Source organism: Saimiri boliviensis, chromosome Y, assembly GCF_048565385.1.
Source record: "Saimiri boliviensis isolate mSaiBol1 chromosome Y, mSaiBol1.pri, whole genome shotgun sequence".
Lineage (NCBI taxonomy): Eukaryota > Metazoa > Chordata > Mammalia > Primates > Cebidae > Saimiri > Saimiri boliviensis.
Genome location: NC_133471.1, coordinates 20,143,538 through 20,167,704, shown reverse-complemented (window position 1 = coordinate 20,167,704; position 24,167 = coordinate 20,143,538). Strand labels below are relative to the sequence as shown.

The following is a 24,167-nucleotide window of genomic DNA, read 5'->3' as shown; positions in this document are numbered from 1 at the left end:
AGGATATTATCCGGGAAAACTTCCCTAACCTAGCAAGGCAGACCAATATTCAAATCCAGGAAATACAGAGAACACCACAAAGATATTCCGCAAGAAGAGCAACCCCAAGGCACATAATTGTCAGATTCACCAAGGTTGAAATGAAACAGAAAATGCTAAGGGCAGCCAGAGAGAAAGGTCGGGTTACCCACAAAGGGAAGCCCATTAGACTCACAGCAGATCTCTCAGCAGAAACCCTACAAGCCAGAAGAGATTGGGGGCCAATATTCAACATCCTTAAAGAAAAGAACTTTCAACCCAGAATCTCCTATCCAGCCAAACTAAGCTTCATAAGTGAAGGAAAAATAAAATCCTTTGTGAACAAGCAAGCACTCAGAGATTTCATCACCACCAAACCTGCTCTACAAGAACTCCTGAAAGAGGCTCTACACTTAAAAAGGAACAACCAGTACCAGCCACTCCAAAAACACACCAAATGGTAAAAGAGCATCGACACAATCAAGAATCTGCATCAACTAACCAACAAAACAGCCAGGTAGCATCAAAATGACAGTATCAAAATCACACATAACAATACTATCCCTAAATGTCAATGGCCTAAATGCCCCAATCAAAAGACACAGACTGGCAAACTGGATAAAAAGCCAAAACCCATCAGTGTGCTGTATCCAGGAAACCCATCTTACATGCAAGGATACACAAAGGCTCAAAATAAAGGGATGGAGGAAGATCTACCAAGCAAATGGAGAGCAAAAAAAGGCAGGAGTTGCAACTCTCATCTCTGATAAAATAGACTTTAAAGCAACAAAGATCAAAAGAGACAAAGAAGGACATTACATAATGGTAAAAGGATCACTGCAACAAGAAGAGCTAATGATCCTAAATATATACGCACCCAATACAGGAGCACCCAGATACATAAGGCAAGTTCTCAATGACCTACAAAGAGACTTAGACTCCCACACAATAATAGTGGGAGACTTTAACACCCCACTGTCAATATTAGACACATCATCCAGACAGAAAATCAACAAGGATATCCAGGACCTGAACTCAGACCTGGAACAAGCAAACCTAATAGACATTTACAGAACTCTCCACCCCAAATCCACAGAATATACATTATTCTCAGCAACACATCACACCTACTCTAAAATTGACCACATAATTGGCAGTAAATCACTCCTGAGCAAATGCAAAAGAACAGAAATCATAACAAACAGTCTCTCAGACCACAGTGCAATCGAGTTAGAACTCAGAATGCAGAAACTAACTCAGAATCACACAGCTTCATGGAAACTGAACAACTTGCTCTTGAATGTTGACTGGATAAACAATGAAATGAAGGCAGAAATAAAGATGTTCTTCGAACCCAATGAGAACGAAGACACAACATACCAGAATCTCTGGGACACATTTAAAGCAGTCTCTAGAGGAAAATATATAGCAATGAGTGCCCACATGAGAAGAAAGGAGAGGTTGAAAATTGACACCCTATCATCAAAATTGAAAGAGCTAGAGGAGCAAGATCAAAAAAACTCAAAACCTAGCAGAAGACAGGAAATATCTAAGATCAGAGCAGAACTGAAGGAAATAGAGACACAAAAAAACTCTTCAAAAAATCAATAAATCCAGGAGCTGGTTTTTTGAAAAGATCAACAAAATAGACAGACCACTAGCCAGATTAATAAAAAAGAAAAGAGAGAATAAGCAAATTGATGCAATAAAAAACGATAAAGGGGATATCACCACAGATTCCACAGAAATCCAAACCATCATCAGAGATTATTACAAACAACTCTATGCACATAAATTAGTAAACCTGGAAGAAATGGATAAATTCCTGGACACCTGCACCCTCCCAAGCCTAAACCTGGAAGAAGCCGAAACCCTGAATAGACCAATAACATGGTCTGAAGTCGAGGCAGCAATAAAGAGCCTACCACCCAAAAAAAGCCCAGGTCCAGATGGGTTCACAGCGGAATTCTACCAGACATACAAAGAGGAGCTGATACCATTCCTTCTGAAACTATTCCAGACAATCCAAAAAGAGGGAATCCTTCCCAAATCATTTTACGAGACAAACATCATCCTGATACCAAAACCCGGCAGAGACTCAACAAGAAAAGAAAATTTCAGGCCAATATCCATGATGAACATAGATGCAAAAATCTTCAATAAAATACTGGCAAACCGATTGCAACAGCATATCAAAAAGCTCATCCACCATGATCAAGTAGGATTCATCCTGGGGATGCAAGGCTGGTTCAACATACGCAAGTCCATAAACGTAATTCACCACATAAACAGAACCAAAGACAAAAACCACATGATTATCTCAATTGACGCAGAGAAGGCTTTTGACAAAATTCAACAACCCTTTATGCTAAAAACCCTCAATAAACTACGTATTGATGGAACGTATCTCAAAACAATAAAAGCTATTTACGACAAACCAACAGCCAATATCATACTGAATGGGCAAAAACTGGAAGCATTCCCTTTGAAATCTGGCACTAGACAAGGATGCCCTCTCTCACCACTCCTATTCAATATAGTACTGGAAGTTCTAGCCAGAGCAATCAGGCAAGAAAAAGAAATAAAGGGTATTCAAATTGGAAAGGAGGAAATCAAATTGTCTCTATTTGCAGATGACATGATTGTATATCTGGAAGACCCCATCATCTCAGCCCAAAATCTCCTGAAACTGATAAACAACTTCAGCAAAGTCTCAGGATACAAAATCAACGTGCAAAAATCACAAGCATTCCTGTACACCAGTAATAGACTTCAAGAGAGCCAAATCAAGAACGAACTGCCATTCACAATTGCTACAAAGAGAATAAAGTACCTAGGAATACAACTGACAAGGAACGTAAAGGACCTCTTCAAGGAGAACTACAAGCCATTGCTCAACGAAATAAGAGAGGACACAAACAGATGGAGAAACATTCCATGTTCATGGTTAGGAAGAATCAACATTGTGAAAATGGCCATACTGCCCAAAGTAATTTACAGACTCAACGCTATTCCCATCAAGCTACCAATGACCTTCTTCACAGAACTGGAAAAAAACACCTTAACTTCATATGGAACCAAAAGAGAGCCCGCATAGCCAAGTCAACTCTAAGCAAAAAGAACAAAGCAGGAGGCATCACACTACCGGACTTCAAACTATACTACAAGGCTACAGTAATCAAAACAGCATGGTAGTGGTACCGAAACAGAGATATAGACCAATGGAACAGAACAGAGGCCTCACAGGAAAAACAACATACCCACAACCATCTGATCTTTGACAATCCTGACAAAAACAAGCAATGGGGAAAGGACTCCCTGTTTAATAAATGGTGTTGGGAAAACTGGCTAGCCATGTGCAGAAAGCAGAAACAGGACCCCTTCCTGACACCTTACACCAAAATTAACTCCAGATGGATTAAAGACTTAAACATCAGACCTAACACCATAAAAACCTTAGAGGAAAATCTAGGCAAAACCATTCAGGACATAGGTGTAGGCAAGGACTTCATGACCAAAACGCCAAAAGCAATGGCAACAAAAGCCAAAATAGACAAATGGGACCTAATCAAACTCCACAGCTTCTGCACGGCAAAAGAAACAGTCAGTAGAGTGAATCGGCAACCAACAGAATGGGAAAAAATTTTTGCAGCCTACCCATCTGACAAGGGGCTGATATCTAGAATTTACAAAGAACTAAAGCAGATCTACAAGAAAAAAACAAACAAGCCCATTCAAAAATGGGCAAAGGACATGAACAGGTACTTTACAAAAGAAGACATACAGGAGGCCAACAAACATATGAAAAAATGTTCATCATCAATGGTCATCAGAAAAATGCAAATCAAAACCACATTGAGATACCATCTCACACCAGTTAGAATGGCGATCATTAAAAAATCGGGAAACAACAGATGCTGGAGAGGATGTGGAGAAATAGGAACACTTCTACACTGTTGGTGGGAATGTAAATTAGTTCAACCACTGTGGAAGACAGTGTGGCGGTTCCTCAAGGACCTAAAAATAGAAATCCCATTTGACCCAGCAATCCCATTACTGGGTATATATCCAAAGGATTATAAATCATTCTACTACAAGGACACGTGCACACGAATGTTCATTGCAGCACTTTTTACAATAGCAAAGACCTGGAACCAACCCAAATGCCCAGCAATGATAGACTGGATAGGGAAAATGTGGTACATATACACCATGGAATATTACGCAGCCATCAAAAAGGATGAGTTCACATCCTTTGTAGGGACATGGATGAACCTGGAAACCATCATTCTCAGCAAACTGACACAAGAGCAGAAAATCAAACACCGTATATTCTCACTCATAGGCGGGTGCTGAACAATGAGAACACAAGGACACAGGGAGGGGAGCACTACACACTGGGGTCCGTTGGGGGGAAATGAGGGAGGGGCAGGGGGTGGGGAAGTGGGAAGAGATAGCATGGGGAGAAATGACAGATACAGGTGAGGGGACGGAAGGCAGCAAACCACACTGCCATGTGTGTACCTATGCAACAATCTTGCATGTTCATCACATGTACCCCGAAACCTAAAATGCAATAAAAGAAAAAAAAAAAAAAAAAAAAGAAAGGCCAGGTATGGTGGTTAATTCTGTAATCCCAGCACTTTGGGAAACCAGGCAGATAATCTGAGGTCGGGAGTTTGAGATTAATGTGAACTCCTGACCTCAGGTCATCTACCTAGCTTCCCAAAGTGCTGGGATTACAACATGGAGAAATCTCATCTCTACTAAAAATCCAAAAAAATTAGCCGGGCATGGTGGTGCCTGCCACTCCCAGCTATTCCAGAGGCTGAAGCAAGAGAATCACTTGAACCTAGGACATGGAGGTTGTGGTGAGCCAGGATGGTTTTAAGTACCTAACACAATTTTAATTATGTCTGTATTCGCCCACTAAAATCTTTAGCAACTCTAAGAAAACAAATCATGTGATTCCTTTGTTATTGATACTTTTAGGCTGAATTACAAAGACACATAAAATTGGGTTATTAAGCTACAAAGATGCTTTATTTTATAATTTTCATCATTTCTAAAGACAACTGTAAATAACATTTTTGTTTAACACACACTTGTCAAATATTAAAAAGCACGTAAATTTTTAACATTAACGTAAAAAAATTAATTTGCCATCTTCTCAACTCACACCTATTACCACTGCAGAGACTAGTTCATGGCACCTTTCTGCTTTTGTTTGTTTTAAGACAGAGTCACTCTGTCTCAATCATGCTATGGCATGATTATGGCTCCCTTCAGCCTCAACATCCCAAGTATCAAGGACTTTAAGTTCAGGCTAATTGTTGTGGTTTCACCATGCTGCTTAGGCTGGTCTTCTGGATCCATCTGCCTCCACATCCCCAAGTGCTGAGACACTGTGCTTGGCCTCATGGCATCTTTTAAGTACTTCAGATAACATAAAAGATATAAATTCAAATTGTTTATAAAAAGAATTTTGGCCAGGCGTGGAAGCTCATGCCTGTAATCCAAGCACTTTGGAGGCCAAGGCAGGCTGATCACCTGAGTTCGGGAGTTCAAGACCAGCCTGACCAACACAGTGAAACCTCTCTTAAAAATAAGAAAAAAATTCTGCTAAGCAGAAAGTAAAAACTGACAGTTGCATCAAGAAACTCAGCTTTGCAGTTTGCTCTTTACAATGAACTCTTTTCTCAGAATTATATTACATGAAAGTTTAGTTCAGAAACCTACTTTTCACAGAAGTCATTCAGAACACCCCAGTAATCTTCAGGTACAACAAACCATTCACAATCTCCTGGACCAATATTTATGTTAACAGAGCAGAAGTTGTTATTTTCTTGGTGACCTGAAAGTAAAAGGAAATGAAAGTCACAATCGCAGCTAAAATTAAATGGAGAAATGTGTCTTTAAATCACTGGGTAGTTTTTAGGACTGAGTGAAAAACAAATGATTAGAACTGTGTGAATAGAACATAATATGCAGTCAACACTAGCTATATAGTAAATAGTACTATTTTCTTCTCTATAAACCACATACTAATTCTTACAAACAGTATCATAAATCTTTTTTAAAGAGGTATAGTTTTAAAAATGCCACCTGTCTCCATGACTCTTATCTCCTACCACACGTCAAGTTTTACTACGTAATCGACCATAAATGTTCCACAATGAGTAGGTGGATGGCACTACCCATGGCAAGGGCATTTAAAAATAAAAATTACAAATACTGGAACACCACTGACCTACCCAGGGTGAAAGAGTTAGAAACATTTACATTACATACCATATGTGCAATGTTGGCTTATGGTCTATCAGCAATCTCAACATTTTAGGACACATTAAAGATCATGTCAGAATGTGAAGTTTATTACAGCAGGCATCATTTCTATGTAATAGATGAACAAAATCTACATATACATAATTTCAACACAATTTTTTTTTTTTTTTTTTGAGAAGGAGTTTCGCTCGTTACCCAGGCTGGAGTGCAATGGCGCGATCTCGGCTCACCGCAACCTCCGCCTCCTGGGTTCAGGCAATTCTCCTGCCTCAGCCTCCTGAGTAGCTGAGATTACAAGCACGCGCCACCACGCCCAGCTAATTTTTTGTGTTTTTAGTAGAGACGGGGTTTCACCATGTTGACCAGGATGGTCTTGATCTCTTGACCGTGTGATCCACCCGCCTCGGCCTCCCAAAGTGCTGGGATTACAGGCTTGAGCCACTGCGCCCGGCCCCACAATGTTTCTTTAATTTATATCTGGCAAACTAAAACATACTACATTTCTTCTAAGGAATTCCTTAACAGTTCCACAGGACACTGTGGAAGTACTAATGTTAAACAAAGAAATAAAAAAAACAAACATTTTAGAAATAATCTATTAAAGGTTTGACAAGGAAATCATCTATTAAAAGTTGGTTTTTATCACTGCTAGATTTTAAAAGAAAAAGGTTTTTCATTTCATGTGATTTATTTCATTTTAACTGTGAAAATGTAAGGTGCTCAATATCTAATTATTTCACTTGCACTGTATTATTCACTGGCAGATTTGTGGAAAATATCTTACCATGTGCCAGTCTTACTGACCTACTAAACCTAAGTTCAATGAAATTCTGTCAGAAACAGAGACTGAATATCCTCATTTGTCTTAAAAAAAAAAAAGGGGGGAAAAAAAAAGCACGTCAATGATTTAGCAATGATGAAGTTGTACTGCTATTTTTAGCACTCAGAGTTGAGGTGAAAATTTTTCTGAGGAAGTACCACCATCAGTCACTGCTACTGACCTGGCCACAAAAACTTTGCAGCAGGCTTCCAAACATTTCTTGATAAATTCAACCTAAAAATTACAAGGCAAAGAGAACTTACATATGAAACTTTTAGAACAATGTCATTCTGAAGACAGAAGAAAATTTTTGAATCGCAAATAGTATCAAGCTGCTTTTATACACTACTTTAAAGGCCAATAAAATCAAAGCAGCCACATTTCCAGTAACAGATACTTGCAACGTATACTTCCTTAAGCTGAAAACAGAATTTCAGCAGCATTTTCCAAACCTCAATGAAAGCGCAGAAAAATTTGCATATTTTTCCTCTATTTCCTCTCTCCTCTCCTTTTGTTCTCTCTCTCTCTCTGACTGACTCTCATTCTGTTGCCAGGCTGGAGTGCAGTGGCACAATTTTGGATCACTGCAACATCTACCTCCTGGGTTCCAGTGATTCTCCTGCCTCAGCCTCCCGAGCAGCTGGGACTGCAGGTGTGCACCACCATGCCCAGCTAATTCTTGTATTTTTAGTAGAGATGGGGTTTCACCATGTTGGCCAGAATAAACTTAATTTCTTGATTTCATGATCTACCCATCTTGGCTTCCCAAAGTGCTGTGATTACAAACGTGAGTCACTATGCCCAGCCAAATCTGTGTATTTCAAAAGGCATTTGTACTATGGTGAGGTTTTCGAAATGTAGGTACAACTGACCTTTGACTGGAGAAAATAAATCTAAATGTAATGAAATCTAAAAAGAAAAGAACCAAAAAGGGGGGGAAAAATCTAGCAACTCTGTAAGTGCCTTTAAGGCAATTAACATGCTGAAGAAAATATGCTCAAAGAGTGACATCAGTATACAGCAGTACTGATCCATTTGAAAAGACATTTTTGAAGATCTCACCACCACAGAACAACATTAACAGATATAAATTTGTAATCTAGATAACACAAGACCACTGTATTTGAGACTAATGAAGTGAAATATTATTTCCTCCAAGATAGTTCCATTCTTTTAACTAGCAAATAAATTCACTCATTTATTATTTTGATTTTCATCAATAAAAATCCCTAACAAATAGGTTTTTTATTTTTACAGAATACCAATAAAATATTGATTGAACTTCTCGGCTTGAAAGTTTAAAATATGTACTATGTAGCCTTTTAAACAATGTTTGCTTAAATTAGAAACTTTTATGATTACATTAAAAAAAAGGAAAAGAGTATTTCAAGTATTGTAAATGAAATTTTTATTATATATAACTTGAATAAACTGATTAATAATATATCATTCTTACTGCAATAGTGGTTAAAAGCTTTGAAAATCATTGTTAACGTGGTGTCATTCTTTTTCTTTTTAAATTTATTTTATTGCATTTTAGGTTTAGGGGTACATGTGAAGAACATGCAAGACTGCTGCATAGGTACACACGTGGCAGTGTGATTTGCTGCCTTCCTGCCCATCACCTATATCTGGCATTTCTCCCCATGCTCTCTCTCCCCAACTCCCAACCCCCACTGTCCATACCCTATCTCCCCCAACACACCTTAGTGTGTAGTGCTCCCCTCCCTGTGTCCATGTGTTCTCATTGTTCAACATCCGCCTGTGAGTGAGATCATGCAGTGTTTGATCTTCTGCTCTTGTGTCAGTTTGATGAGAATGATGGTTTCCAGGTTCATCCATGTCCCTACAAAGGACACAAATTCATCCTTTTTGATGGCTGCATAATATTCCATGGTGCATATATGCCACATTTTCCCCGTCCAGTCTATCACTGACCGGCATTTGGGTTGGTTCCAGGTCTTTGCTATGGTAAACAGTGGTGCAATGAACATTTGTGTGCATGTGTCCTTATAGTAGAACGATTTATAATCCTTTGGATATATACCCAGTAATGGGATTGCTGGGTCAAATGGAATTTCTATTTCTAGGTCCTTGAGGAATCGCCACACTGTCTTCCACAATGCTTGAACTAATTTACACTCCCACCAACAGTGTAAAAGTGTTTCTATTTCTCCACATCCTCTCCAGCATCTGTTGTCTCTAGATTTTTTAATGGTCGCCATTCTAACTGGCGTGAAACGGTATCTCAATGTAGTTTTGATTTGCATTTCTCTGATAACCAGTGATGATGAGCATATTTTCATATGTTTTTTGGCCTCATGTATGTCTTCTACTGTAAAGAATCTGTTCATATCCTTTGCCCACTTTTGAATGGGCTTGTTTTTTTCCTGTAAATCTGTATTAGTTCTTCGTAAATTCTGGGTATCAGTCCTTTGTCACATGGGTAAACTGCAAACATTTTTTCCCATTCTGTTGGTTGCCAAAACACTCTAATGACTGTTTCTTTTGCCGTGCAGAAGCTTTGGAGTTTGATTAGGTCCCATTTGTCTATTTTAGCTTTTGTTGCCAATGCTTTTGGTGTTTTGGTCATGACGTCCTTGCCTATGCCTATGTCCTGAATAGTTTTGCCTAGATTTTCTTCTAGGGTTTTTATGGTGTTACGTCTTATGTTTAAGTCTTTAATGTATCTATCTGTAGTTAATTTTAGTGTAAGGTGTCAGGAAGAGGTCACAGCTTTCTGCACATGGCTAGCCAGTTTTCCTATCACCATTTATTAAACAGGACTCCTTTCCCCATTGCTTTTGTCAGGTTTGTCAAAGATCAGATGGTTGTAGATGTTGTGTTGCCTCCGAGGCCTCTGTCTGTTCCACTGGTCTGTATCTCTGTTTTGGTACCCGTATCATGCTGTTTTGATTACTGTAGGCTTGTAGTATGGTTTCAAGTCTGGTAGTGTGATGCCTCCCACTTCGTTGTTTTTGCTTAGAATTGACTTGGCTATGTGGGCTCTCTCTTTGCTCCATATGAAGTTTAAGGTGTTTCTTCCAGTTCTGTGAAGAAGGTCATTGGTAGCTTGATGGCGACAGCATTGAATCTGTAAATTACTTTGGGCAGTATGACCATTTTCACCATATTGATTCTTCCTAACCATGAACATGGAATGTTTCTCCATCTGTTTCTGTCCTCTTATTTCATTGAGCAGTGCCTTGCAGTTCTCCTTGAAGAGGTCCTTACATTCCTTGTTAGTTGTATTCCTAGGTATTTTATTCTCTTTGTAGCAATTGTGATTGGCAGTTCCTTCTTGATTTGGCTCTCTTTAAGTCTGTTATTGCTGTATACGAATCCTTGTGATTTTTGCACACTGATTTTGTATTCTGAGACTTTGATGATGTTGCTTATTAGTTTCAGGAGATTTTGGGTTGAGATGATGGAGTCTACTAGATATACAATCATGTCGTCTGCAAATAGAGACAATTTGACTTTCTCCTTTCCTATGTGAATACCCTTTGTTTCTTTTTCTTGCCTGATTGCTCTGGCTAGAACTTCCAGTACAATATTGAATAGGAGTGGTGACAGAGGGCATCCTTGTCTAGTGCCAGATTTCAAAGGGAATGCTTCCAGTTTTTGCCCATTCAGTATGATATTGACTGTCAGTTTGTCGTAAATAGCTTTTATTATTTTGACATATGTTCTGTCAATACCTAGCTTATTGACGTTTTTTAGCATAAAGGGCTGTTGAATTTTGTCAAAGGCCTTCTCTGCATCAATTGAGATAATGAAGTGATTTTGTCTTTGGTTCTGTTTATGTGGTGAATTACATTTATAGACTTGTGTATGTTGAACCAGCCTTGCATCCTCAGGATGAAGCCTACTTGATCACGGTGGATAAGCTTTATGATGTGCTGTTGCAATCAGCTTGCCAGTATTTTACGGGATATTTTTGCTTCTATGTTCATCATGGATATTGGCCTGAAGTTTTCTTTTCTTGTTGAGTCTCTGCCAGGTTTTGGTATCAGGATGATTTGGTCTCATAAAATGATTTGGGAAGGATTCCCTCTTTTTGGATTATTTGGAACAGTTTCAGAAGGAATGGTAAGAGCTCCTCTTTCCATGTCTGGTAGAATTCGGCTGTGAACCCATCTGGACCTGGGAATTTTTTTGGGTGGTACGTTCTTAATTGCTGCCTCAACTTCAGACCTTGTTATGGGTCTCTTCAGGGTTTCAGCTTCTTCCTGATTTAGGCTTGGGAGGAGGCAAGTATCCAGGAATTTATCCATTTCTTCTAGGTTTACTAGTTTATGTGCACAGAGTTGTTTGTAATAATCTCTGATGATGGTTTGAATTTCTGTGGAATCTGTGGTGATATCCCCTTAATCATTTTTTATTGCATCTATTTGTTATTCTCTCTTTTCTTTTTTATTAATCTGGCAAGTGGTCTGTCTATTTTGTTGATCTTTTCAAAAAAACAGCTCCTGGATTTATTGATTTATTGAAGGGTTTTTTGTGTCTCTATCTCCTTCAGTTCTACTCTGATCTTAGCTATTTCTTATCTTCGGCTCGGTTTTGAGTTTTTTTGATCTTGCTCCACTAGCTGTTTTAATTTTGACCATAGGGTGTCAATTTTACATCTCTCCTTACTTCTCATGTGGGCACTTATTGCTATATATTTGCCTCTAGAGACTGCTTTAAATGTGTCCCAGAGATTCTGGTACGTTGTGTCTTTATTCTTGTTGGTTTCAAAGAACATCTTTATTTCTACCTTCATTTCATTGTTTATCCAGTCTACATTCAAGAGAAAGCTGTTCAGTTTCCCTAAAGCTGTGTGGTTCTGAGTTAGTTTTTGAATTCTGAGTTCTAACTTGATTGCACTGTGGTCTGAGAGACTGTTTATTATGATTTCCGTTATTTTGCATTTGCTGAGGAGTGATTTACTACCAATTATGTGGTCAATTTTAGAGTAGGTGTGACGTGGTGCTGAGAAGAATGTATATTCTGTGGATTTGTGGTGGAGAGTTCTGTAAATGTCTAATAGGCTTGCTTGATCCAGGTCTGAGTTCAAGTCCAGGATGTCCTTGTTAATTTTCTCTCTGGTTGATCTGTCTAATATTGACAACGGGGTGTTTAAGTCTCCCACTATAATTGTGTGGGAGTCTAAGTCTCTTCATAAGTCATTAAGAATTTGCCTATGTATCTGGATGCTCCTGTATTGGGGACATATATATTTAGGATTCTTGGCTCTTCTTGTTGCAGTGATCCTTTTACCACTATGTAGTTTCCTTCTTTGTCTCTTTTGATCTTTGAGGCTTTAAAGTCTATTTTATCAGAGATGACATTTGCAACTCCTGCCTTTTTTTTTTTTTTTTTGCCCTCCATTTGCTTGGTAATCTTCCTCCGTCCCTTTATTTTGAGCCTTTGTGTATCCTTGCATGTGACATGGTTTCCTGGATACAGCACACTGATGGGTTTCGGCTTTTTATCCAACTTGCCAGTCTTTGTCTTTTTGGGGAGCATTTAAGTCCATTTACTTTTAGGATTAATGTTGTTCTGTGTGAATGATACTGCCATTTTGGTGCTAGCTGGCTGTTTTGCCCATTAGTTGATGCAGAGTCTTGATTGTGTTGATGTTCTTTGCATGTTTTTGGAGTGGCTGGTACTGGTTGTTCCTTTCTATGTGTAGAGCCTCTTTCAGGAGCTTTTGTAGTGCAGGCCTGATGGTGATGAAATCTGTCAGTACTTGCTTGTTCAGAAAGGATTTTATTTTTCTTTTACTTATGAAGCTTAGTTTGGCTGGATATGAGATTCTGGGTCGAAAGTTCTTTACTTTAAGGATGTTGAATATTGGCCACCACTCTCTTCTGGCTTGTACGGTTTCTGCTGAGAGATCTGCTGTGAGTCTGATGGGCTTCCCTTTATGGGTAACCTGACCTTTCTCTCTGGCTGCCCTTAGGATTTTCTCCTTCATTTCAACCCTGGTGAATCAGTGAATTACGTGCCTTGGTGCTGCTCTTCGTGAGGAATATCTTTGTGGCGTTCTGTGTATTTCCTGGTCTTGAATATTGGCCTGACTTGCTAGGTTGGGGAAATTTTCCTGGATAACATCCTGAAGAGTGTTTTCCAGCTTGGATTCATTCAATTCGTCACATTCAGGTACACTCATCAAACGTAGATTAGGTCTTTTGACACAGTCCCACATTTCTTGGATACTTTGTTCATTCCTTTTTACCCTTTTTTCTCTAATCATGCCTTCTTGTTTTATTTCATTCAGTTGGTCTTTGACCTCTGATATCCTTTATTCTGCTTGGTCAATTCGGCCTTTATTTTTTTCTTTTTAGTTGAATAGTCGACTCTAACCTTGTCACCTGTGTAAATGGTGCCAGGACCTGTGTGATTTCCCGTGTGGCGACTCACTGTGCCAGCTTAAACAGCGGTGCTGAGATTCGTGGCACTTTTTTTACCCAGGAATCTCCTCGCCTGGCTCCCTGTTCAATCCCCTCCTTAATCAGGCGACTTCCCAGGTCTCCAATTGCCAGTCAAAAGGGCACCCAGACCAGTGTATTTCGTATGGTGAACCGCTGGCCGGGGCGCGGACAAAGCAGCCGCATGGGGCAAAGCAGCCACGTAGACCAAAAGAACCATCCTGGCCACAACAGCCGCACTGGCGACCCGTGGGGCTCCTCCGCCTGGGAGTCTCCTGTCCATGGGCAATAAAAATGCAGCGTCCACTCACCCTCTGCACTTTCACTGGGAGCTGCAACTCCGAGCTGTTCCTAAACAGCCATCTTGGTCTCCCCCAGCACCCCCAGGTCATTCTTACCATTCACTACGTACTTTAGGGCCCCTTTCCCAGTTCACATTGTTCTGATATTTTTATATGATTTCAGGATTAGGCCATACTGTTTACACTCAGCTCAATTCTAAGAGTAATATGAACATTTTTATCTATAAGAAAAAATTTTAGGCCATGCACAGTGCTCACATCTATCCTCCCAGAGCTTTGGGAGGATGAGGTGGGGGGATCACAGAGTCAGGAGATTGAGACTATCCTGGCCAACATGGTGAAACCTTGTTTCTACTAAAAATACAAAATTAGCTGGGTGTGGTGGCAGGAGCCTGTAATCACAGCTACATGGGGGGCGCTGAGGCAGGAGAACTGCTTGAACATGGGAGGCAGAGATTGCAGTGAGCTGAGATAGCGCAACTGCATTCTAGCCTGGTGACAGAAAGAGAAGACTACATCTCAAAATTAATTAATTAATTAAAAATCATTTTAATTTTAGAGGTATAAATGAAATGTGTTCTCTCTGCTTGTTTCACATGATAAACTCAATTTTTTCCCATCACATAAGGTATGTTAATCTTTTAAATCACCTGGCGTTCGACTCCCTGGAACTTTCATATATAGTTGTACTGTATTCATGCCCAGAATGGTATGCCCAACGTGGCTTAGAAGATTTCCTGCTGACACCACACGTACAAAGGCAGGAAGTTTAGTCAGCTCATGTAACTGCAACTTCCACCTGCAATAAAATAGCAGATTAAGAGTAAAAACTCTGCTGCAAAAACTCATAAGAATGACCATATCCTCAAAAACACTGTGACTTAGTCAGAAAAATACTTAAATCTATAAACACATTACCTGTACAGTCAGTAGAATTAAACTCGTACAGTCAGTAGAATTAAACTCTTTAACTTATTCCAAAAATAAGTCCTAAGACAAACAGCTTACTAAAAAAAATAATAAAACATATAACCTAGTAAATAAAGGAAACAATTTACTTTCTATTTAAAAATTTGTATTAATAAACTGGGTACTTTGATTTTCTTAAGAAAAATAAGATTCTAATTGTAAAAACATGTCAAATTATTTCAAAATTGTAGACTTATTATGTAAAACTAGCATGTCAACATAAAAAAAAGAAAGAAAAAGATGGAGCTAATAATGATTACAAATACTAAAAAAATAGAAAACTAGATAATTCCCTATCCTGCAATACTCTCATTGCTTCAGTTCATGGAAATAATACCAGGCCAGGGAAACTTACTTTTTGTTATCAGAAAGGTCAATGTTGGTTCCAAATTTAATAGTTTTAAAAGGTCCTTTCTTTCTCCTTCCAGAACTTTAAAAAAAAAAAGAAGGTACATTATATTCATGTATTTTAGACAGAATTATTGAGTGGATGCTAAAAGTTACTTACTTCTCCGAATATGTGGATTCATTATCTGAATGATCTTTGTGTTGTGTTCTTTTCTCATTTTCTTCCTACATGTTAAAAATATACATATATTCATACTTAGTATCCTCTAATAGGCTACTACCACTTTTATACAAATTATCAAAATATTCATCCACATGAGCAGTACTATTTTTGAGAAATAAGTTTCTACAGACACATTACATAGAAAATATCTTCTATAATCACATTAAATAAAGTCCCAGGAAAAGTCAAAGCCCAGTACATGGAATTTAACAACCTCCATTATCTACAAAATTAGTAAGAAATTCAGTTATTACACTAATTTATAGGAAAGGCATGTAATCATTCAAATTTTACTTTGGACCAACAAATTTTTGAAATGGTAAATGATTTCATTTAAAATGGCATCAAGAGAATTTGAGAGAGAACTAAAAATGAAAATAAGGACACTATGCAAAAACTTACTTATTAAAAAAAAAAAAAGATGTAAGAAAGACCTAATAAAAAGACAAATTCACTGTGTTGCGTTTTTCTTTCTTTTTTTTTTTTTCCTTTGAGACAGAGCTTCACTCTTGTTGCCGAGGCTACAGTGTGATAGTTCAATCTCAGCTCACTGCAACCTCCACCTCATGGGTTCAAGGAGTCTTCTGCCTCAGCCTTCCCAAACTGCCTTTTTTAATAAGCAACAGCACTGTTTTGTTTTTTTCCCTGTGGACACTGTTTTATGGGAAAGAATCTGTTGACTCCTATACTTTGGCCAAAGACAAGATAATGAAGAAAAACTTGGAGCAAGATTACTAAGGGGTGTAACTATAAATGTTAATTATAACTGCCAAGTAGCAAAACAATGGCACATTATTTGTTTGTATACACATACAAATATGTATAAAGTAAGATGAGTTAAGATCCTCTATTTCTGATTATAGTATTGTATTTAACTAACCTGACTTTCTTTGCAGTAAACCGCATTAAGAAAGCTAAGGGCATATGGACAAAGTTCTTTTCGGGCTAAATTTTCAATGCAATGAATTCTGTATAAATAATAAAACATTTTCCCATTTTTAATAAATGTTCAATATAAAAAATGTTTATTATTCTCTTGAGAAATGTATCAAGAATAAGCAATAAGAAAACGCTTCTGGGGGAACTGGAAATCCAGATGTAAAAGAATGAAGTTGGGCCCCTATCTCATAATGCATAGAAAAATTTACTTGAAATGAATGTGACCCTAAATATAAGAGACACCAGGCAAGGCTTTCATACAAAAAAAAAATACAGAAGTAAATCTGTATGACTACAGGTTAGGCAATAATTTTTTAGCAATGACAACAACAAATTAAATCCAAGAAATGTAAATAATTAAACTGAATCAAAATTAAAATTTTAGGGCTTTAAAGAACACTAACAAAAAAGTTAAAAGACTTACAGAACAGAAAAATGAACTTGCACATATAATACTTGTGAAGGAATTTTTAACAAGAATATACATGCGGCCGGGCGCGGTGGCTCAAGCCTGTAATCCCAGCACTTTGGGAGGCCGAGGCAGGTGGATCACGAGGTCGAGAGATCGAGACCATCCTGGTCAACATGGTGAAACCCCGTCTCTACTAAAAATACAGAAAATTAGCTGGGCATGGTGGCTCGTGCCTGTAATCCCAGCTACTCAGGAGGCTGAGGCAGGAGAATTGCCAGAACCCAGGAGGTGGAGGTTGCCGTGAGCCGAGATCACGCCATTGCACTCCAGGCTAGGTAACAAGACCGAAACTCCGTCTCAAAAAAAAAAAAAACAAAAAAAACAAAAGAATATACATGCATATCATTTACAGCTCAATAATAAAAATGGCCCATTTAAACAATGGGCAAAGAAAATAAACATGCATTTCACCAAAGTAAATATACCAATTAACAATGTGTTAGCCGGGCGCGGTGGCTCAAGCCTGTAATCCCAGCACTTTGGGAGGCCGAGGCGGGTGGATCACGAGGTCAAAAGATCCAGACCACCCTGGTCAACATGGTGAAACCCCATCTCTACTAAAAATATAAAAAAATAGCTGGGCATGGTGGCGGTGCCTGTAATCCCAGCTACTCAGGAGGCTGAGGCAGGATAATTGCCTGAACCCAGGAGGCGGAGGTTGCGGTGAGCCAAGATCGTGCCATTGCACTCCAGCCTGGGTAACAAGAGTGAAAGTCCATCTCAAAAAAAAAAAAAAAAAAAAAAAATCATCTCAAAAAAAAAAACCAAAAAACAGTATGTTTACATGTTTAGCATATAGCCATTTAAGAAAAGACAAAATGAAGTATTAATTCACAGCCAATAGTATGGTTAGAATCAAAAGGAGATTGTATATAGGTATTGGAAAAATGGGAAACTTATAAATTAATAATTAAAATGTCTGCTGGGCACATTGGCTCATGCTTGTAATCACAGCTTTTTGGGAGGCTAAGGCACGTGGATCACTTGAGGCCAGTAGTTCCAGACAAGCATGGTCAATATGATGAAACCCACTAAAAATAAACTAAAATTAAATTAGCCAGGCATAATAGTGTGTGCCTAAAATCCCAAATATTTGGGTGGCTGAGGCAGGAAAAAGTCGACTAAACCCAGGAGGCAGAGGTTGCAGTGATCTGAGCTATTGCCATTGCACTCATAAACAGTAAACAGAGTGAGACTCAGTCTCCCAAAAAAAACCGAAAAATATAAAATGATGCAGCCATTTGAAAAGTAATGTGACAGTTCCTTAACAGAATAAAAAGTGAACCGGGTCCAGTGGCTCACAACTGTAATCCCAGCATTTTGGGAGGCCAAGCCAAATGGATCATTTGAGGTCACTAGTTTGAGGCCAGCCTGGGCAACATGGCAAAACCCTGTCTCTACTAAAAACACAAAAATTAGCCAGGTGTGGTGATGCATACCTAGTCCCAGCTACTTGGGAAGCTGAGGCAGGAGAACTGCTTAAACCCAGGAGGTAGAGGTTGCAGTGAGTCAAGACTGTGCCACTGCATTCCAGCCCAGGCAACAAAGCTAGACTGTCAGTATAAAACAAAGCGGTCAGCTGCAGTGTCTTATGCCCATAATCCTAGCACTTTGGGAGGCCAAGGCAGGTGGATCACAAGGTCAGGAGATCAAAATCATCCTGTCCAACATGGTGAAAATCCGTCTCTACTAAAAATACAAAAAGGTGAGTGTGGTGGCATAAGCCTGTAATCCCTGCTACTTGGAGGCTGACACAGGTGAATCACTTGCATCTAGGAGACAGAGATAGCAGTAAGGAGAGATGGCACCACTGTACGCCAGCCTGGTGGCAGAGTGAGACTGTGTCTCAAAACAAAACAAGAAAAATCAGAATAAATAATGTGTTATTACACCTCATGATCTAGCATCTACCCAAGGGACATGAGAATACATTTCTCCCTCCACACAAATACTGCTTAAGAGTATTCATAATAGCATTACATATAATAGCATTATACAGTATAGCCACGAGGCAGAACATAAACAATTCAATGTTCATAAACTGATAGCATCCCTTCACCAAAAAAGATGTATATCTAGGCAGTGTACTATTGTCATTAAAAAAGAAATGATGTCGTGATACATGCTGTAAATGAATAGATCTTGAAAATATTATGCTAATAGAAACCAGTCACAAGACATACCATTACACACACACACACACACACACACACACACACACACACACACACATAAACAAATGCAACATAGGCAGATCTACAGAGAGACTGGCTGCTTGAATTCTTGGAGTTGGGGAAATGTGACTGGATGGGTCTGAGCTTTCACTAGGCAATAAGAAAATATTATGATAACGGTTGTATACCTAGGAAGTACACTAAAACCTACTTACTTGTAAACTTTATTATGATAATGATTGCACACCTAGGAAATACACTAAAATCCAATGAACTGTAAATTTCATATGTGTGAACTGTATATTATATAATAATCTTGATAAAGCAGTGTAAAAGGAAATAAAGGGCAGGTGACATCAGTCCAAACTGTGAATAAGGAAGCTGCAAGCCCTCAAACTTTCTAGGTAAAAAAAATTAAAAGTAACTAACATAACCTGATACAATCTGTGGAAAACAACCACAGACCCACAGCATCCAAGTAAACAACTCAGAAAAGGCCACACTTAAAACAATGGAAAATACTATGTTGTTTTTTACTTGTCCTTGCCTGGAAGAAGCATCAATTTCATTCCTAATTTGTTCCCTCAAAAGAGAGAGAGCACAGAAAAACCTTATCTGTAACATTCTAACTCATCTAGAGATGGTCTAAAATACTGGTCACTGCTTTGCCTAATACTAACGCTTCTAAAAAATTCCAATTATCAAAAGTTTCAATTATCATTCTATGAGCTTAGACTTACCCAAAGACCCTAGACAGACACTGTAACAAAATTAGAAACGAATATATCTTATAAATGGTAATGCAAATATTATGATGAAATATAAGAAATGTAATTTCACAAAATTCAACATCCTTATATGTGGTAAAAACATTCTACAAACTAGGCACAAATGGAAAGATCTTCGACATAATAAAGGTCATATACGAAAAATCCTTGACTTAACATCGTACCTAGGAAGGACTGATAGGTTTTCCTCTAAGATGACCAAGATAAGGATTTATATTTTGGAAAAGTAAATACTGTTACAAAAATGTCGATATTAATAAAAGTGATGCACAGATTCAGGGTAACTTCATCAAAATACCAACAATAGCTGTAGCAGAATTTAAAAATTCATCTTAAGGAACCTCAATAGAAAATTTATTTTGAAAAATACTACTTGACTTCAAACTGTACTATAAGGCTACATACAGTAACCAGAACATGGTACTGGTACAAAACAGAAACAGGGACCAACTGAGCAGATAGAAAACTGAGAAATAAAGCCGCAGAGCTACAACTGTCTAATCTTCAACAAGGTTGATAAAAACAAAATGCAGAAAGACCTATTTAACTAATTGTACTGGTGGAATACTTGCTAGCCATACACAGAAGAATGAAACTGGATCCTGACCTTCCACCATCTATAAAAATTAACTCAAGATGGACTAAAGATTTCAATATGAGATGTCAAACTATAAAAAAAAAAGAAAGCCTAGAAAACACCCGTCTCGACATTGATTTTGGCAAACAGTTTTTTTTTTTTTTTTTTTTTGCCATGTCTCTAAATGCAATTGGGACAAAAATGAAAATTTAAAAGTAAGACCCAATTAAACTACAGAGATCAGCACAGCAAAATAAACAAACAAAAGCTACCCACAGAGTAAACAGACAAGTTACAAAATGGGATATTCATGAACTATGCCTCTGACAAAGGTCTAATATCCAGAATCTATAAGGAACTTAACAAAGCAACAAGGAAAACACAAATGATTCCATTAAAAAATGGACAAAGGACCTGAAAATACACTTCTTAAAAGAAGATACATGATCTGTTTACGGCTGAGAGAAAAAAAAAAAGAAGATATACAAGTGCTAACCAACAAATATGAAAAATGTTCAATCAGTAGTTATGAGAGAATTAGAAATCAAAATCACAATCAGATATTATCTCAGATTAGTTGGAATAACTACTGTTAAAATGTCAAAAAAACAACACACGCTGGGAAGGCTGTGAGGAAAAGGGAAGGCTTATACATCATTGGTGGAAATGTAAATTAGTTTTCCCATTGTGGAAAGCAGTTTGGAGAGTTCTCAAAAAACCTAAAAGAGACCTAGAAATCTCATTACTGAGTATCTACCCAATGGAAAACAGAATATTCTACAAAAACAGACACATGCACTCCTATGTTCACCATCACTTCGCTATTCACAATAGCAACTGGGGCCGATCAGGTCTCAACAGCTGAACAGGCAGGCCTCCATCACACCTGTGTCAGCACTGACTGAGTGCTTAATTAAAAGCTGAGAGAGCCAGTGCCCTCATATAAAGGCTGGAATGTACCAAAAGTCCATTAAGAGTTTTGCCCGCCCTTTTCTGGGCCTTCAAGATAACAAGAAAATGAATTAATTCTTAACAGAACTCACTTATGATAAACAAATTTTTACTGGGGAGTCTGAAAAAATTATGCAGACCTCCACAAGCAAGTTTTACTGGTGGTCTAAAGAAACTCCCCAAATCTCCATGATTTAGTAAGAGACTGGATAAGGGCCCCAGCACTTGAACACATCTAGATGAAGAAAATTTACTGAGACTCCAGAGGAAGGTCTTCAAAACTAGACCTTGGTTATAGATTAGAAGCTGTTAATCACTTAATGAGTTTAGATGAATGCACACTACACACTGACATGTAGCTTAGAAGGTATATAAGCTCTAGAATATTTCATAATACTTTTGAGTTGGTCTGGAGATATTTTCCTTGCTTCCTTCCTGCACCAGTTACAGTAATAAACATTCTTCTTTCCCAGTTCATCTGCATCTTGTTATTGGACCACGAGAATAAGCAGCACAATCACTGGTTTGTTTTGGGAACACAAAGACATGGAATCAGCCTAGGTGTTCATCAGTGTTGGACTGGGTAAGAAAATGTGGTAAATACAGGTAATGGAACGGAGAATCCCTGATCTCTCAAAATTTGTTCAAGATTCTTATTTTGCTGTACAACTCAATTATTTTTCTTTTGGAATTTCACTTGGCTTCTAACACAAGAAGTCACGTTTTTCCTGCTTCCATGATGATGGAAGGCAGCTAACTCCACGTAGTTTGAGCTCTCCAAAATGAAAGATAAATTGTTTTTCTTTCCTTTTCCTTTCTTTTGTTACCTGCTTCTAGGTATAGAGCCGTCTTTAGCCTGAAACCCACACCTTGGTAAGTAACTAAATTGGAGTTTGCCTTGGCTAAAATTTAGAACAATCACCTGGTCTTAATTTCTCTTTACCATTAGAGTATTCAGTAGTTACCTAAGTCATATGATCATTTGTTTTGCTTAACTATTTTTGTTGCTGTTTGTTTCTGTATTTTTGTTGTTGTTTTGGTCTTTTTCCCATTCAGTTTGATCAAGTCTATATGTAAATCCAAAGGAAGTTCCAGATTCTGCAGAACAAGTCCTCTGAAGTGACTAAATTCTCACAAGAGAAAAAAGAAAAACTGTTGACCTGAAATAGTTTATAATAGTCTGGGGTCCTTTAATGAATAAAAGCAGGCATCAGACTGCCTTTAGGAGAGAAAACTGTTTTTTCTTGGTTGGATTCCAAGAATGTAAATACAGAAGTTCCTCTTGACTCTCACACTGCTTACTTTTGTATTGTGTTATTATTTTTTACTGAAATAGTAAAAAGTTGCAACAGAGGTTACTCTTAGGTTTTTACTTTTTTTTTAAGTTTTGGGGTACATGTGTAGAATGTGCAGGTTTGTTATTTAGGTATATATCTGCCATGGTGTCTGCTGCACCCATCAACTCATCATGTACATTAGGTATATCTCCTAATGCTATCCCTTCCTTAGCCTTCACCTCCTCAGGAGGCCCTGGTGTGTGATGTGCCCCTCCCTCTGTCCATGTGTTCTCATTGTTCAACTCCTACTTATGAATGAGAACATGTAGTGTTTACTTTTCTGTTGTTTTGTCAGTTTGCTGAGAATGATGGTGTCCAGCTTCATCTAAATCCTTGCAAAGGAACTGAACTCATCCTTTCATATGGCTGCACAGTATTCCACAGTGAGTTAGTGCCACATTTGCTTTAACCAGTCTATCATTGATGGGCACTTGGGTTCATTCCAAGTCTTTGCTATTGTGAAGCGTGCTATAATAAATATATGTATGCATGTGTCTTCATAGTAGAATGATTGATAATACTTTGGGTATATAACCAGTAATGGGATTGCTGGGTCAAATGGTATTTCTAGCTCTAGATCCTTGAGGAATCACCACACTGCTTTCTACTATGTTTGAACTAATTTACACTCTCACCAACTGTGTAAAAGTGTTCCTATTTCTCCATATCCTCTCCGGCATCTGTTGTTTCCTAACATGCCAAGGAAGGCCATCTTAGGAAGCCACGGTGGACTGATCTCCTGAAGTTGGGAGTTAGAGACCAGCCTGACCAACACGGAGAAACCCTGTCCCTACTAAAAATGCAGTATTATCTCGGCATGGTGGCACATGCCTGTCATCTCAGCTACTTGGGAGGCTGAGGCAGGAAAATCACTTGAACACAGAATATGGAGGTGGCGGTGAGCCAAGATCACACCATTGCACCCCAGCTTGGGCAACAAGAGTGAAATTCTGTCAAAAAAGAAAAAAAAAGAAAGAATTGCCAACATATATTTTTGACTGCATTTGTTAATCAAGCAGCTTCATAGTTATCCCTGCCAAGGACTATAAGGTATCAACATTTGGCATAAGGATTTCAAAACTATAAAAACCAGCCCCAAACAGAATGATATTTGCTTGTGTACTCTTTAGTAAGGATGACACTGATACTAGTTTAATAAAAACCCAGATACATCCTGAATTTAAAGACAGCCATAAATACTCATCTATGGAGTAGGCAGTACAGTTCACATGTAGTAAGGTTTATTTTATAAAATAACTGCTACTGTCTTTGTTCCAAGGTTAAACTATAAAATAAGTTCCTCCAAAGTCAGTTTGGCCTGCGCCCCAGGATTGAACAAGACAGCTTGGAGGTTAAAAGCAAGATGGTATCAGTAAAATCTTTTTTACTGTCTCTGTAATAATTTGAAATGGTGGTCCCATAACTTTAAACAATGGCAATCATGGTTTTTATAAATCTAAACAATTTAATTATATTAATCAGGTAAATATAACAGGATAAATACTTATAGACAGAGTTATCAAAATTTATAATCTAAAGTTAAATAAC

General features: G+C 38.2%; 1 protein-coding gene across 1 annotated transcript in view; it reads right to left on the bottom strand.

Annotated features, from left to right (window-relative positions):
- LOC141583002 (histone demethylase UTY-like) overlaps positions 1 to 24,167 on the bottom strand; it is a 219,099-nt gene that overhangs the window by 27,506 nt on the left and 167,426 nt on the right. Inside the window, exons 22-25 of the mRNA XM_074392434.1 lie at positions 15,319 to 15,383; positions 15,166 to 15,240; positions 14,492 to 14,640; positions 5,758 to 5,872 (exon numbers count right to left, since the gene is read on the bottom strand). Of these exons, the coding sequence (XP_074248535.1) occupies positions 5,758 to 5,872; positions 14,492 to 14,640; positions 15,166 to 15,240; positions 15,319 to 15,383 (404 nt within the window). The remainder of the gene's footprint in view (positions 1 to 5,757; positions 5,873 to 14,491; positions 14,641 to 15,165; positions 15,241 to 15,318; positions 15,384 to 24,167) is intronic.